We start from the raw sequence: 14509 nt of genomic DNA, 5'->3' as shown, positions 1-14509 counted from the left end.
TGGCCGAATACCGACCGGGCACACAGGGCACATGCCAAAAGGCCCTGACCTCCAGGGGTTCCCTATTGATGTTGTTAGTCATTCTCACTCAGATATCATATTAACATGTCATTACAAAATGTGTAGAATTGCAGGAAATTTACTTTAACTTTACCACCTGGATATTTAATAAAAAAATCTCAACATTTGTAAGAGAATTCACCAAAAATATTCTGGTGTTTTATACGTCCCAATGTGGGTGATAAGTTAGAGATAACAGCTTCGCTGTTCATACTTCCAAACTTTATTTTTATCAAGCTCTTTTTTTAAATGTTTTAATAAAAATATGTATTACAATAACAAAAAAAACAGGACATCACTACACGTATATTTTCTCTAAAGAAACATAAAATAAACAGAAACAAGAAATAAAAATCACTACACATGACATGTGTTCTTATTTTATTCTCAGCAGTAAGGACACGTCACTGGAATGAACAGCGACTGCGCGGCCTGTTTGAATGATAGCTGATGAACGAATCAGAAATGAGAGTTTACTGAGGGCAGGTGCAAGGCCAATAAACACGTTGCATAGTGTGGTTGGGCGGGAACACAAGGTTGTGAGTATATGTGTAACAGCAACCGAGTGGTAAGTGCCGCTCAAAATAGCTGCAACCTCAACGAGAAATATAATTGAACTGCTCTATGACTCTGTTTGTATGACTATTCTGAAATTAATCACGAGGTGTAACTTTGAGAATAAATGAAAGCAGATCTTCTGTTCATTCATACAGCTAAAGTTAGCTAGCAAGTTAGCATGTAAAAAGAAGGCTCAGCCCTCGTTGAGTTTAATGGAATCTGTACTGTCTATTTACAGGAACGGAAAACCCATCAGATAACTGCCTATTGCGTTTAGCTAGGTCAATACATACATGCAGACTATTTTCTAACACATTAAGCTACATTAACTAGCTAGTTAACTTTACCTATTTAACAAAGGCTGGCTGTCAGATTTGACACTTATGTTGCTATTTCTTGGTCATTTGTACATACAACACGAATGTCTTAATAATTTGGTTGGTCAAGGCAGAGAAAGAACCAATGATGTGTTGGAAAGAACTGTATGAATAACAAGGAATGTTTGCAGTATAGACGGAGTTGCATCCATTTCCTGGTTTGATTCTTCGCCACATCAAACTAGAAGTGCGCATGTCCTTATCAGGGGCGATTCATTACACAGATTCTGTTGCAAAACGTCTCAAACGGGGAGGAACCTACCTAAATTGTCCAATATAAACGTTAATTTGAGTTGCAATGCTTGGACTAATGCTTACATACCTAGTTGGAACAGACTGAAGCACGTCTTTTAAACCCAGTCAGTGATTTCATCAGGCAAATAATGTTGGTGTAAGACAAGTTGTTAATAGATCGCGGTTTTGTGTTTAACATTGCTCAAGTGAGTTTTCCAATAGAATTGGGGTTTAGTTTGTAGACTGAAGCTCCATGTTTTTAAACCCTGATTTACTAAATAAATAATTTATGGAATAGATTTGCCTCATGGCCAATCTACTGACCAAGCTAGTAAAAACTGACTGGTTGGGAGTGTACTTTTTGTGCTGCTCTGATTATTGCACAAGCAATGCAAGTGTGGAAGTTTGGAATGGAGCTTGCTGCCTCGCACCTTCACTGCTAATGTAGATTGTCTTTCCAATAGGGATAAGCCAAGTTATCACTCCCCGTGTGAAGATGACGAAGTTAGGCTTCCTGCGGCTGTCCTATGAAAAACAGGACACGTTGCTGAAGCTGCTCATCCTGTCTATGGCTGCAATCCTCTGTAAGAACACATACACTTTACATCCCTTTCTGTTACTCTACACTTATATTCCATACTATTATTATTAGGGCCATTGTCGCGGACTGATGATGCAACATGTAGAGATGGTTTAGACTTGTTCTTTCTCCCCCTTCTTGTTAGCCTTTTCCACCAGGCTTTTCTCTGTGTTAAGGTTCGAGAGTGTCATCCATGAGTTTGATCCGTAAGTCCACTGCCTTGGTTCCTTAATACTCAGATTCATGGTAGTTTACAAATGTTTTTCTCAATGTTGTTTAAAACCAGAAATGGAGCATGACCTTGAATGCTTTTCTGCTTCATCCTTAGATACTTTAACTACAGAACAACCCGCTTCTTGGTAGAAGAGGGGTTCTACAACTTTCATAACTGGTTTGATGACCGGGCATGGTACCCTCTGGGGAGAATCATCGGTGGCACTATTTACCCAGGTAGGAATGGGATGACCTGTTCAACACAATACTGTACAGTACTTTACATTATAGGGTGATTATCTAGACATTAAAATGTTCAGCTAAAAAAAGTCCTGTTAAGGTGGCTTTGGGTAATAAAGTCCTTCTGTCACCATTTTTTTCCATCTTATATATATCTTTTCTGTGATTTTGTTTTGGCCTAAACCACACATTTTTTGGCAACAGCAAGCTGACACGGCTAGTAGCTAAAATACTTGCCCTTCGTTAACTCTTTCTGTTCTGCCCTGTTCCCCCAGGCCTGATGATCACCTCTGCTGCTCTGTACCACGTCCTGAACTTCTTCCACATCACCATCGACATCCGTAACGTTTGTGTCTTTCTGGCTCCCCTCTTCTCCTCCTTCACTGCAATCGTCACCTACCACTTCACCAAGGAGCTCAAGGTAGGTTGCAGCACACCTGGGTCCTGTTCAGGGGGTAGAAAACATAAAGAAATGGAGGGAAGCGGGGAGGTAGTCTACAACCTGAAAATGCTCAAGAGCTCTGAAATGTACTTGTTTCCATGGCTTTCATATCTACAGTCTATTTCTTGTAGGATGCAGGTGCTGGGCTCTTGGCTGCTGCCATGATAGCAGTGGTACCTGGCTACATTTCCCGTTCTGTCGCAGGCTCCTATGACAATGAAGGTACAGAAATTGCCTCATCCCCATGAACATGCCAGTTTAAAGGACTTGGCCCATGTTGTGGTCTTTAATATAATTTATTGTTTTTCTGTCCAGGTATTGCCATCTTTTGCATGCTGCTGACGTACTACATGTGGATCAAGGCAGTCAATACAGGCTCCATATACTGGTCCGCCATGTGTGCCCTGGCCTACTTCTACATGGTGAGACAAACGCCTCTAAATAAAGAAATGATGAGGAACTTTAACAATCGAGAGAACTTACAAACTGAAAGGTACAGTAACTTAGTCTGTGCTAAAGGTTGTGACACTCCTCTCATGGTGCTTTCTTTCACTGCGTTCAAGATGAAGAAAAAATATAAAGCGGTGTGCATCGTTATCATAGGATGGCGCCGGAGAAGATAGCAGACGTTTTACGTGCCCCAAACCGATTGTGGGTTTTTTGTTCGTTTATTTGCGTTGTTTGTAACTTATTTTTAAACGTATTTTGTACATAATGTTGCCGCTGCAGTCTCTTATGACCAAAAATAACTTCTGAATATCAGGACTGCGATTACTCACCACGGACTAGCAGAATCCTTTTTTTCTTTTAACAAGTCTGACGAGCCCGACGCGAACGATATACTGCTTTCTCGGGAACAGGCCCAGATCCCCGTGATTTGCATGAAGAGGAGGTGGAGAAAAATGGACCGGAGGTCAGGCTGCCTTCTGAGAATTCGTAGGCGATTGAATAAACCCCCACTTCCTTCCATTCTGCTAGCAAACGTGCAATCTTTGGACATTAAAATAGATGACCTACGTGGAAGATTAAACTACCAACAGGACATTCAAAACTGTAATATCTTATGCTTCACGGAGTCGTGGCTGAATGATGACACTATCAACATACAGCTGGCTGGTTATACGCTGCACCGGCAGGATAGAACAGCAGCGTCTGTTAAGAAAAGGGGCGGTGGACAATGTATTTTTGTAAATAACAGCTGGTGCACGATATCTAAGGAAGTCTCGAGTTATTGCTCGCCTGAGGTAGAGTATCTCATGATAAACTGTAGACCACACTACCTACCTAGAGAGTTTCTGTATTTTTCGTAGCTGTTTACATACCACCCCAGTCAGAGGCTGGCACTAAGACAGCATTGAATGAACTGTATTCCACCATAAGCAAACAGGAAAACGCTCACTCAGAGGTGGCACTCCTAGTAGCCGGGGACTTTAATGCAGGGAAACTTAAATCTGTTTTACCAAATTTCTATCAGCATGTTAAATGTGTAACAAGAGAGGGGGGGGGGACTCTGGACCACCTTTACTCCACCCACAGAGATGCATACAAAGCTCTCCCTCGCCCTCCATTTGGCAAACCTGGCCATAATTCTATCCTCCGGATTCCTGCTTACAAGCAAAAACTAAAGCAGGAAGCACCATTGACTAGATACATTTAAAAAAAGTGGTCAGATGAAGCAGATGCTAAGCTGCAGGACTGTTTTGCTAGCACAGACTGAAATATGTTCCGGGGTTCTTCTGATGGCATTGAGGAGTACACCACATCAGTCATTGGTGTCATCAATAAGTGCATCGATGACATCAATAAGTGCATCGATGACGTCGTCCCCACAGTGACTGTACGTACATACCAGAAGCCATGGATTACAAGCAACATCCGCACTGAGCTAAAGGCTAGAGCTGCCGCTTTCAAGGAGCGGGACTCTAACCCGGAAGCTTATAAGAAATCCCACTCTTCCCCCCGACAAAGCGTCAATACAGGACTAAGATTGACTCGTACTACACCGGCTCTGACACTCGTCAGATGTGGCAGGGCTTGCAAACCATTAGACTACAAAGGGAAGCACAGCCGAGAGCTGCCCAGTGACACGAGCCTACCAGATGAGCTAAACTACTTCTATGCTCGCTTTGAGGCAAATAACACTGAAACATGCATGAGTGCACCAGCTGTTCTGGAAGACTGTGATTACGCTCTCCGCAGCCAATGTAAGACCTTTTAACCTCTCTGGGATTTGTGGGACGCTGGTGGCACTCTTGGGAGTGCCACCAGCGTCTAAATTAATCACGATTAAATTAATCACTAACATTTGATCTTCATCTGGTGGCACTCCCAGGACTCCATGTTACACAATAAATGTTTGTTTTGTTCAATAAAGTCCCTCTTTATGTATGTCCAAATACCTCCGTTTTGTTCGCGCGTTTAGTTCAGTAATCCAAAGGCATAAAACGCGCTCCAGACGAAAAGTAAAGAAAGTTCCATTAAAGTTCGTGGAAACATGTCAAACCATGTATATAATCAATCCTTTGGATCTTTTTATCATAAATATTCAATATTTCAACCAGACAATACCGTTTTCATTAGAAAGCAAAGAGAACGAACGGCGCGCCACAAGCGGACACGCGATTAAACAACTCATGGCTTTCAGCTGAGCCACTTACTCTGAGTGGTCTTATTTTCTCACCTTTCACAATAGAAGCCTGAAACAACTTCTAAAGACTGTTGACATCTACTGGAAGCCTTAGGAAGTGCAATCTGACCCCACAGACACTGGATACTGGATAGGCATTCACTTAAAAAACTACAATCCTCAAAATTCCCACTTCCTGGTTGGATTTTTCTCAGGATTCGCCTGCCATATGAGTTATGTTATACTCACAGACATTATTTTAACAGTTTTGGAAACTTTTGAGTTTTCTATCCAAATATGCATATCCTAGCTTCTGGGCCTAAGAAACAGGCAATTTACTCTGGGCACGCTTTTGCTCCAAACTTCCCAATGCTGCCCCCTATCCCAATGAAGTTAAACAGGTCAGCATTCACAAGGCCGCAGGGCCAGACGGATTACCAGGACGTGTACTGCGAGCATGCGCTAACCAACTGGCAAGTGTCTATACTGACATTTTCAACCACTCCCTGTCTGAGTCTGTAATACCAACATGTTTTAAGCAGACCACCATAGTGCCTGTGCCCAAGAACTCTAAGGTAACCTGCCTAAATGACTTCCGACCCGTAGCACTCACATCTGTAGCCATGAAGTGCTTCGAAAGGCTGGTCATGGCTCACATCAACACCATAATCCCAGAAACCCTAGACCCACTCCAATTTGTATACCGCCCCAACAGATCCACAAATGATGCAATCTCAATTGCACTCCACACTGCCCTTTCCCACCTGGACAAAAGGAACACCTATGTGAGAATGCTGTTCATTGCTACAGCTCAGCGTTCAACACCATAGTGCCCTCAAAGCTCATCATTAACCTGAGGACTATGAGACTAAACACCTCCCTCTGCAACTGGATCCTGGACTTCCAGACGCGCCCCCAGGTGGTAAGGGTAGATAACACATCCGCCACGCTGATCCTCAACACAGGGGACCCTCAGGGGTGCGTGCTCAGTCCCCTCCTGTACTCCCTGTTCACTCATGACTGCACGGCCAGGCACGACTCCAACACCATCATTAAGTTTGCCGATGACACCAGTGGTAGGCCTGATCAATGACAATACAGCCTATAGGGAGGACAGAGACCTGACCGTGTGGCGCGAGGACAACAACCTCTCCTTCAATGTGATCAAGACCAAGGAGATGATTGTGGACTACAGGAAAAGAGGACCGAGCACTCCCCTATTCTCATCGATGGGGCTGCAGTGGAGCAGGTTGAGAGCTTCAAGTTCCTTGGCACCCACATCACCAACAAACTAACGTGGTCCAAGCACACCAAGACAGTCGTGAAGAGGGCACGACAAAACCTATTCCCCCTCAGGAGACTGAAAGAATTTGGCATGGGTCCTCAGATCCTACAGCTGCACCATCGAGAGCATCCTGACTGGTTGCATCACTGCCTGCTATGGCAACTGCTCGGCCTCCGACCGCAAGGCACTACAGAGGGTAGTGCGAACGACCCAGTACATCACTGGGGCCAAACTTCCTGCCATCCAGGACTTCTATACCAGGCGGTGTCAGAGGAAGGCTGTAAAAATTGTCAGACTCCAGCCACCGTAGTCATAGACTGTTCTTTCTGCTACGGCAAGCGGTACCGAAGCGCCGAGTCTAGGTCCAAGAGGCTTCTAAACAGCTTCTACCCCCAAGCCATAAGAGTCCTGAACACCTAATCAAATGGCTACCTAGACTATTTGCGTTGCCCCCCATTCTTTTACACCGCTGCTACTCTCTGTTGTTATCATCTATGCGTAGTCACTTTATTAATAACTCTACCTACATGTACATATTACCTCAACTAACCGGTGCCCCCGCACATTGGCTCTGTACCGGTACCCCCCCCGTATATAGTCTCGCTATGTTATTTTACTGCTGCTCTTGAATTACTTGTTACTTTTATTTCTTATTCTTAACTGTATGTTTTATTTTAACTGCATTGTTGGTTAGGGCCTCGTAAGTAAGCATTTCATTGTAATACAACACTTGTTGTATTTGGCGCAAGTGACTAATCAAATTTGATTTAATATGAGGAAAAATGTTAAACCAACTGAACACACCCCTTATGTCTTTGTCTGTAGGTGTCCTCCTGGGGTGGCTATGTGTTCCTGATCAACCTCATCCCCCTCCACGTGCTGGTCCTCATGCTCACCGGCCGCTTCTCCCACCGTATCTACGTGGCCTACTGCACCGTCTACTGCCTGGGAACCATCCTCTCCATGCAGATCTCTTTTGTCGGCTTCCAGGTAAAAAAAACAACGTATTCTTTCCCTTCCTTCGCATAGACACAGCAGCTGCCCAGACGTTGCTCCAACTGGAGCAGTCTGTTGTAAGACTGCATGTCCATTGCATGTTATCTTGTGAAGACAACATGGGTCCATGAATATGATGGCCCAATATGATTATTTACAATGATTAAGCCATTATATATTGTATGATCAGTCATTTTTGCTGGTGGAGAGATTTTGGGAAAACACACACACAGTTCAATCAACTCCTTGTCTCCCTCTCATTACCAATTGAAGCCAGTGCAGTCGTCTGAGCACATGGCAGCATTCGGGGTGTTTGGCCTATGTCAGATTCATGCCTTTGTGGACTACCTGCGCAGCAAGCTAAACACCCAGCAGTTTGAGGTCCTCTTCAAGAGCGTCATCTCCCTGGTGGGCTTCGTACTGCTCTCTGTGGGCACCGTGCTCATGCTAACCGGTAAGAGGCTCGCCAAGGATCCACTCAGTAAAATACGCTCATTCAAGTCCAGTTAAAATATTTGAATGAAAACCAATACTGCTGTATTTGAATTCAGGTCTGCCACTCAGACAGGCCTGGGCAATGCCTCTACTCTACTCAGTAATGTAGGCTTCTATTTACAGGCCTGTATGGTCGTTCAAAGCTTGTTTGTTGTTGTTGAACCTGTAATTACATTTCTCTATCAACACAATTCCTCTATAAATTTGAGATTCTCCAGATTTAAAATGCCTTTTTTAGGAACATACTGACATGGTTAAGATTAAGAAAATGCAAAACAGTATACCCATTAAGTATCAGGACTACAGTAAGTGATTTGGTAGTGCCTTTTTATTTGACATGACTTGACTGTGTTGTGATTGTTGCATTTCTCAGGGAAGATCTCCCCCTGGACGGGTCGTTTCTACTCACTGCTAGACCCATCTTACGCCAAGAACAACATCCCCATCATCGCCTCTGTGTCTGAGCACCAGCCCACCACCTGGTCCTCCTACTACTTTGACCTGCAGCTGCTCGTCTTCATGTTCCCAGGTACATAGATTATTCTCAATCAGTCTCGAATGTCAGAATCTTGCTGGTGAAATTATTTTTAGATGAATGGATAGATCAGAATACCTTTGGGACAAAGGTACAAAAATCACTTGTGAAGAAAAACATTGTGCTGCTTTAATGAACCTGCGTTGCTTCCTCCTAACAGTGGGTCTGTATTACTGCTTCAATAACCTGTCTGATGCAAGGATCTTCATCATCATGTATGGAGTCACCAGCATGTACTTCTCAGCTGTCATGGTAAGTCAGCTAGCAGATTAGCTCTAGAATGAGAGGAATATTTGATACCATACATTTAAAATATTCCAATATTTCTGCTGTTGTGAGTAGTACTTGCACATGGTACCTAACTGTCAGAGCTCTAGGGTTGCCATGATACCATAATTCAATACTGATACCAGGTTTAGTTGCAAAATACTCAACCAAAATTATACTCGATGTCGAAATGATACCACACCAAGAAAAATAAAGCTTATTGGCTAAAGTCACTGAATAACCGACTGTCCTTTATTTTTTTAAACATTGAACAATATGTTGATAATGGTTAGAACTACTGAAATAACAGATATTCTATTTTATATTCAATTTCTTTCAAAAATTAAACCAAATTAAATAACAGAAGAATATCTTAAAATGTCCTTATGCAAAACTGAGACTCGGCGCATATAAAATAATTTTACAATGGCCATTAATATTGGATCAAATTACATTAATTTGACCTATGATTCATTACAAATAAATAATTGTATGTATTAATTGAATAGTTTGGTTCCAAAACAACGCACTTTGAAACTCGTTTTAAGTTTACACAATGGATTTTATACAGCATACTACCATTCCGAGTGCATTTCAACTCCCAGGGTGCAATGCTCCGCCCAGGGCTGCTGGCTGGCTAGTGGCTACTGCTAGCAAGCCCAGACAAACAAAGTCGTTTAATTTAAATATATTGCTGTCATAGCTAAATGAGTGCATTTCACATTACTTTTGGGTTGTGAGAATTATAATACGATTACATGAATGTCATGCTGAATATACTGTATGTTTATGTCATTGCCACTCAAAAATAATTAGAATTTAGTTGCTAGTAGAATAACATTACAATGCAAAATGTCATGTTTAGAATCGTTTGTCATTTTGCAACTAAACATCCCTTGCGCTGCTTTATAATACCTTTTGCATAGTGGTTTCTGTGTGCTGGCCCTCATCTGCTCTGTAAGCAAAATATTTTCAGTTCCCCACGATTACATCGGGGAGGGGACTGTGGATCGTTCGCAGTCCTTTCGTTAGGCACACGCGATATCTCAGACAGCACTGGCCTGATTTTGATGAAACTTGGGTGAATGAATTGTCTTGCCATAGAGATCCGGATTTACAAAATTACACCGATTGGCCCAAGGCGGGAGCTATAGTTATTAACTGAAATTTGTGTCACACCAGAGGAAGAGGCGACGCTAGAGTGGGAACTGGGCCCAAAATCTGTCTTCTCCAGCAGGTGGTGATTTCTTTGGCACATCACATGGAGTACAGGGAGTGGATTAGGTAAAAAAAGACTGGTACCCAGTGGTGTGAAGTACTTAAGTAAAAATACTTAAGTCAGTTTTTTATTTGTACTTTACTAATTATATTTGACTACTTTTACTTCACTACATACCTAAAGAAAATAATGTAATTTTTATTCCATACATCTTCCTTGACATGAAAAAGTTATTTCCAATGCTTAGCAGGACAGGAAAATTGTCCAATTCACGCACTTGTCAAGAGAACATCCCTGGTCATACTGCCTCTGATCTGAAGGACTTACGGATCACAAATGCTTACACCGTACCCAAACCGGCCGCAAATTGATTTTGTCCCCCCACACCAAACGCGATCACGACATGCAGGTTGAAATATCAAAACAAACTCTGAATTTGTCCTGGGATATAAATGTTGAATTGTCATTTTAACTGAAATGCTTAAGGTTCTCTACTCTGACAAGTAATCCACACAAAACGGTCAACCGACTCGTTTCTAGTCATCTCTCCTCCTCCCAGGCTTTTTCTTCTTTGGACTTTATATGGAAATTGGCATCTAACTTTCATAGTTACCACGACGACCGACCGAACTCAGTTCATCTTTCAATCACCCATGTGGGTATAACCAATGAGGGGATGGCATGTGGTTATCTGCTTCTATAAACCAATGAGGAGATGGGAGAGGCAGGATTTGCACCACATTCAACGTCACAAATAGAACTGACTTCTATTTTAGTGAAGCATTCTTTTTTAAACAATTTTTTGCCGGATTTAAATCATTTTGGTTTGGCTATTTGCTAGTCAGCTTGTCTATAATTAGATACATGCAGCTTCTCTTCTGTCATTATATGTTGGCCGAGAAGACTGAATAAACCCTTGCTCACCAGAATGTCATAAATCAGTAGAATGAATGCCTCCATCTAGTTGACATGGGTAAAGTTCTCTTTCAGCTCTGCTTCTTTCATGGAGCAAAGCCATTTAGGGGCTTGGTATAAAATGCAATAACAAAAAAAATATGAAAAGGTGTTTTGTGCAAAATTTCCAAATGACATCAGTTTGACCGGTTGTAAGGTAATTCTCACAGCTTTCTATTTCCTAACATGTTTTTGATAAGATTTTAATTTCAGCTTGGACATATTTTGTGCTTTTATGATACTAATAAAGATGGATACCATCTGTAGTGGTGCTAACTGTGCATTTGAATTATCTCAAGATACTGAAATAAATCCTCTTTCCCAACTCCTGTTCCAGGGTCAAACTTTAGCCTACATTTGGTGTATCATTTTACTGTAAGAAATGCTTACTTCTGCAGGAGTTATATTAAGGCTATGTGAGAGGTTATAGACCTGTAGTCAGTGTCCAGATATCAGTTTCCAATTAACCCATCTGAACAATAGGCTACAGTTCCCTTGATGTGCCATAGGCCTATTTGAAGTCCCCGTCTTGTGACTCTCAAATTTGTATAGCGCCTCATAATCACAATTAACATGCTATCATCCTATTTTACCACTTCGACAAATATTTCCCCAAACATTACTTTTCTGGCCCTCCCTTTATTTTCACCTCTCAAAAAAACTCAATGTAGCCTATAGCTATCAATTGCAATGTGAGATTAGGCTTCCCCTATTGCCTGTTGTGCAAGCAGATGAGCTCCCAGAAAGAGACTACGGAGCAGGTGTGTTTAACTGATCCAGCTGCTTCTCTCCTCAGGTGCGTCTGATGCTGGTCCTGGCCCCAGTCATGTGCATCCTGTCAGGCATTGGTGTGTCCCAGGTCCTCACAACTTACATAAAGAACCTAGATATCAGCCGGCCAGACAAGAAGAGCAAGAAGCAGCAGGACGCCACCTACCCCTTCAAGAACGAGGTAAGAGAGGAAGGATACTTCAAATTGTATTTGTCACATGCGCCGAATATAACAACCATGCTATCTACAAGGGTTACCGGTACCAAGTCAATGTGCAAGGGTATGGGGTAGCTGAGGTAATATGTACATGTAGGTAGGGGTAAAGGTACTATGCATTGATAATAAACGGAGTAGCAGCAGTGTGTGTGAATGTTTGTTCATAACACTGAAATGCAGCGCTGAGAATGTATCCATTGCTACTGGATGTCATTCCAACTTTTGATAAGGGCTGATAAGGGATCTCTAGTGAGATCTAGGCCCAGTCCAGTAACAACCGTTAAACCCTAGACACTTGTATAGATCTGAAAGTCTTTCTAGTATTTGTTCCACTGATATCCTGTACCATTTTGTCCTCCAGGTGGCCAGTGGGATGATTCTGGTCATGACCTTCTTCCTCATCACCTACACTTTTCACTCCACCTGGGTGACCAGCGAGGCCTACTCCTCCCCCTCTATTGTCCTGTCAGCCCGCGGTGGAGACGGCAGCCGCATCATCTTTGACGACTTCAGAGAGGCCTACTACTGGCTCCGCCACAACACCCCAGTAGATGCTAAAGTGATGTCATGGTGGGATTACGGCTATCAGATAACGGCTATGGCCAATCGAACAATTCTAGTGGACAACAACACGTGGAACAACACACACATCTCCAGAGTGGGCCAGGTGAGGTGTTTTTTGTATTGATGACTTAACATGGCACTGATAAGTGGGAAAATCCTATCATCTGTTAATGGCTGCTTGGTACCTGTGACTGCTGAACTTCAATTAAACTTTCTGTTGACCGGTAGGCCATGGCGTCCACTGAGGAGAAGGCCTATGAGATCATGCGGGAGCTGGATGTCAGCTACGTCCTGGTGATCTTTGGTGGACTAACGGGGTACTCCTCAGACGGTATGTTTACAAAGCCAGTGGAAACTATCAATGCCCATCACCCTATGGATAATCACTTTATTGAATTATTACAGCATTTTAACATATTTCAGATTACATTATTTAACTCATGATCATTAGTTGTCAATGCCTAATACATACATTAGATGGAGCACTTTTTGCATGTCCATAAATAAACTTGAATGTCACTCATGCTTTAGGTCTGCTAACACTTCCTCTGTCCTCTGTGCAGACATTAACAAGTTCCTATGGATGGTGCGTATAGGTGGTAGCACAGACACAGGGAAGCACATCAAGGAGCACGACTACTACACCCCCACTGGAGAGTTCCGTGTGGACCGCGAGGGCTCCCCCGTCCTGCTCAACTGCCTCATGTACAAGATGTGCTACTACCGCTTCGGGCAGGTCTACACAGAGGCCAGTGAGTAACCCTGCATGATTATAATCGATATGGCAGGTCTGCTCTGAAACTATCTAGTATCAGGTATGCTTGTCTGACATCATCCTCTATCCCTTCAAACTAATATCCTGTTTCTCCTGATTTTTCAATGATTTCTTGAAGTATCAGAGTGGTATTATACCTCATAACATGTCTCCACAGAGGACTGTGTGTGAAAATATTATATTCCTCTTCATCTTGGCCCTAGTCCTGATTTTCTAACCCTTGTTCCAGAGCGCCCCCCTGGCTATGACCGAGTACGAAACGCTGAGATCGGCAACAAGGACTTTGAGCTGGATGTGCTGGAGGAGGCCTACACTACAGAGCACTGGCTGGTCAGGATATACAAGGTAAACTTTCTTTCTGTGACTACTGTCTTACTCTCCTCTATATTTATTCAATCCCGTCCATAGAGTATCAGGCCATTCCAGGGGGTTATTTATATGAAATGTCTCTAGTCGAATGTGTTTTCACCTTATCGGCTCAGGTATTCGAGCCAGCGACGTTTCCGTTACTGGCCCAACACTCTAACTACTAGGCTACCTGCCATTACATGTAAACCCCTCAAACTCCACTTTGGACCTCGAAGCCAGTCACTCTGCATTTTTTTCATTGTTCCTCCCTTAATCAGGGACTGATTTAGACCTGGAACACCAGGTGGGTGTAATTAATTATGAGGTAGAACAGAAAACCAGCAGGCTACGGACCTCTTAGGGTAAGAGTTGAATACCCCCTGATGTAGACACTTATTTTAAACAACACATTATTAACACTGTCCTGTGTTTACCCCCTTGAGGTGAAAGATCTGGATAACCGAGGGCTCTCACGGACGTAAAGCCCTCCAACCCGTCATCGTTCATGCACCTCTTTTAGCACACAGCACTGAAAAGCCTTCCCCTGTGGTCTAACTTTTTCATTTTGTTTGTAGATTATTATTTTTTTTTGTACTTACCAATGTGGAGTCTCTCGTCTGGGAATAGGAGGTGGTGTTTCATAATGTCCAATCAAATATCAAGGAGTGATTTCTGCAATCAGTGGCCAAAAGAACGAGCTTTGAATTTTTACAATTTGCTCAATTAAAGAGGCATAAATGTGACAAAATGTTA

The 14509-nt window shown here is 42.7% G+C and overlaps 1 protein-coding gene across 3 annotated transcripts; it reads left to right on the top strand.

Moving 5' to 3' along the window:
• Nucleotides 1-538: 538 nt before the first annotated feature.
• LOC139532660 (dolichyl-diphosphooligosaccharide--protein glycosyltransferase subunit STT3A-like) lies at nucleotides 539-14504 on the top strand. 3 transcript variants are annotated; one of them, XM_071330585.1, is made up of 17 exons: nucleotides 539-628; nucleotides 1694-1813; nucleotides 1955-2015; nucleotides 2138-2259; nucleotides 2538-2683; nucleotides 2836-2926; nucleotides 3020-3126; nucleotides 7441-7605; nucleotides 7885-8065; nucleotides 8480-8635; nucleotides 8802-8893; nucleotides 11878-12033; nucleotides 12431-12736; nucleotides 12862-12964; nucleotides 13197-13385; nucleotides 13638-13753; nucleotides 14200-14504. In XM_071330585.1, exons 2-17 carry the CDS (start codon nucleotides 1726-1728, stop codon nucleotides 14236-14238), a joined length of 2118 nt encoding a protein of 705 aa, XP_071186686.1. In that variant the 5' UTR covers nucleotides 539-628; nucleotides 1694-1725; the 3' UTR covers nucleotides 14239-14504. The 3 variants fall into 3 exon arrangements, with proteins under 3 accessions (XP_071186686.1, XP_071186668.1, XP_071186677.1); XM_071330567.1 differs by lacking the exon at nucleotides 14200-14504 and having other exon boundaries at nucleotides 547-628; nucleotides 13638-13939; XM_071330576.1 differs by lacking the exons at nucleotides 539-628; nucleotides 14200-14504 and adding an exon at nucleotides 1267-1435 and having other exon boundaries at nucleotides 13638-13939.
• Nucleotides 14505-14509: the final 5 nt, after the last annotated feature.

Source organism: Salvelinus alpinus, chromosome 1 (assembly GCF_045679555.1).
Source record: "Salvelinus alpinus chromosome 1, SLU_Salpinus.1, whole genome shotgun sequence".
Classification (NCBI taxonomy): domain Eukaryota; kingdom Metazoa; phylum Chordata; class Actinopteri; order Salmoniformes; family Salmonidae; genus Salvelinus; species Salvelinus alpinus.
Note: the sequence above shows the minus strand (reverse complement) of the source record. Positions and strands in the feature narration are given on the sequence as shown.

Excerpts from the sequence above, each read along its gene's own strand:
- LOC139532660 (XM_071330567.1), top strand. The coding sequence starts at position 1,726 with ATGACGAAGTTAGGCTTCCTGCGGCTGTCCTATGAAAAACAGGACACG. Across the intron at positions 2,016-2,137 it reads GTCATCCATGAGTTTGATCC|ATACTTTAACTACAGAACAA; the intron begins GTAAGTCCACTG and ends CTTCATCCTTAG. Across the intron at positions 12,737-12,861 it reads ACATCTCCAGAGTGGGCCAG|GCCATGGCGTCCACTGAGGA; the intron begins GTGAGGTGTTTT and ends GTTGACCGGTAG.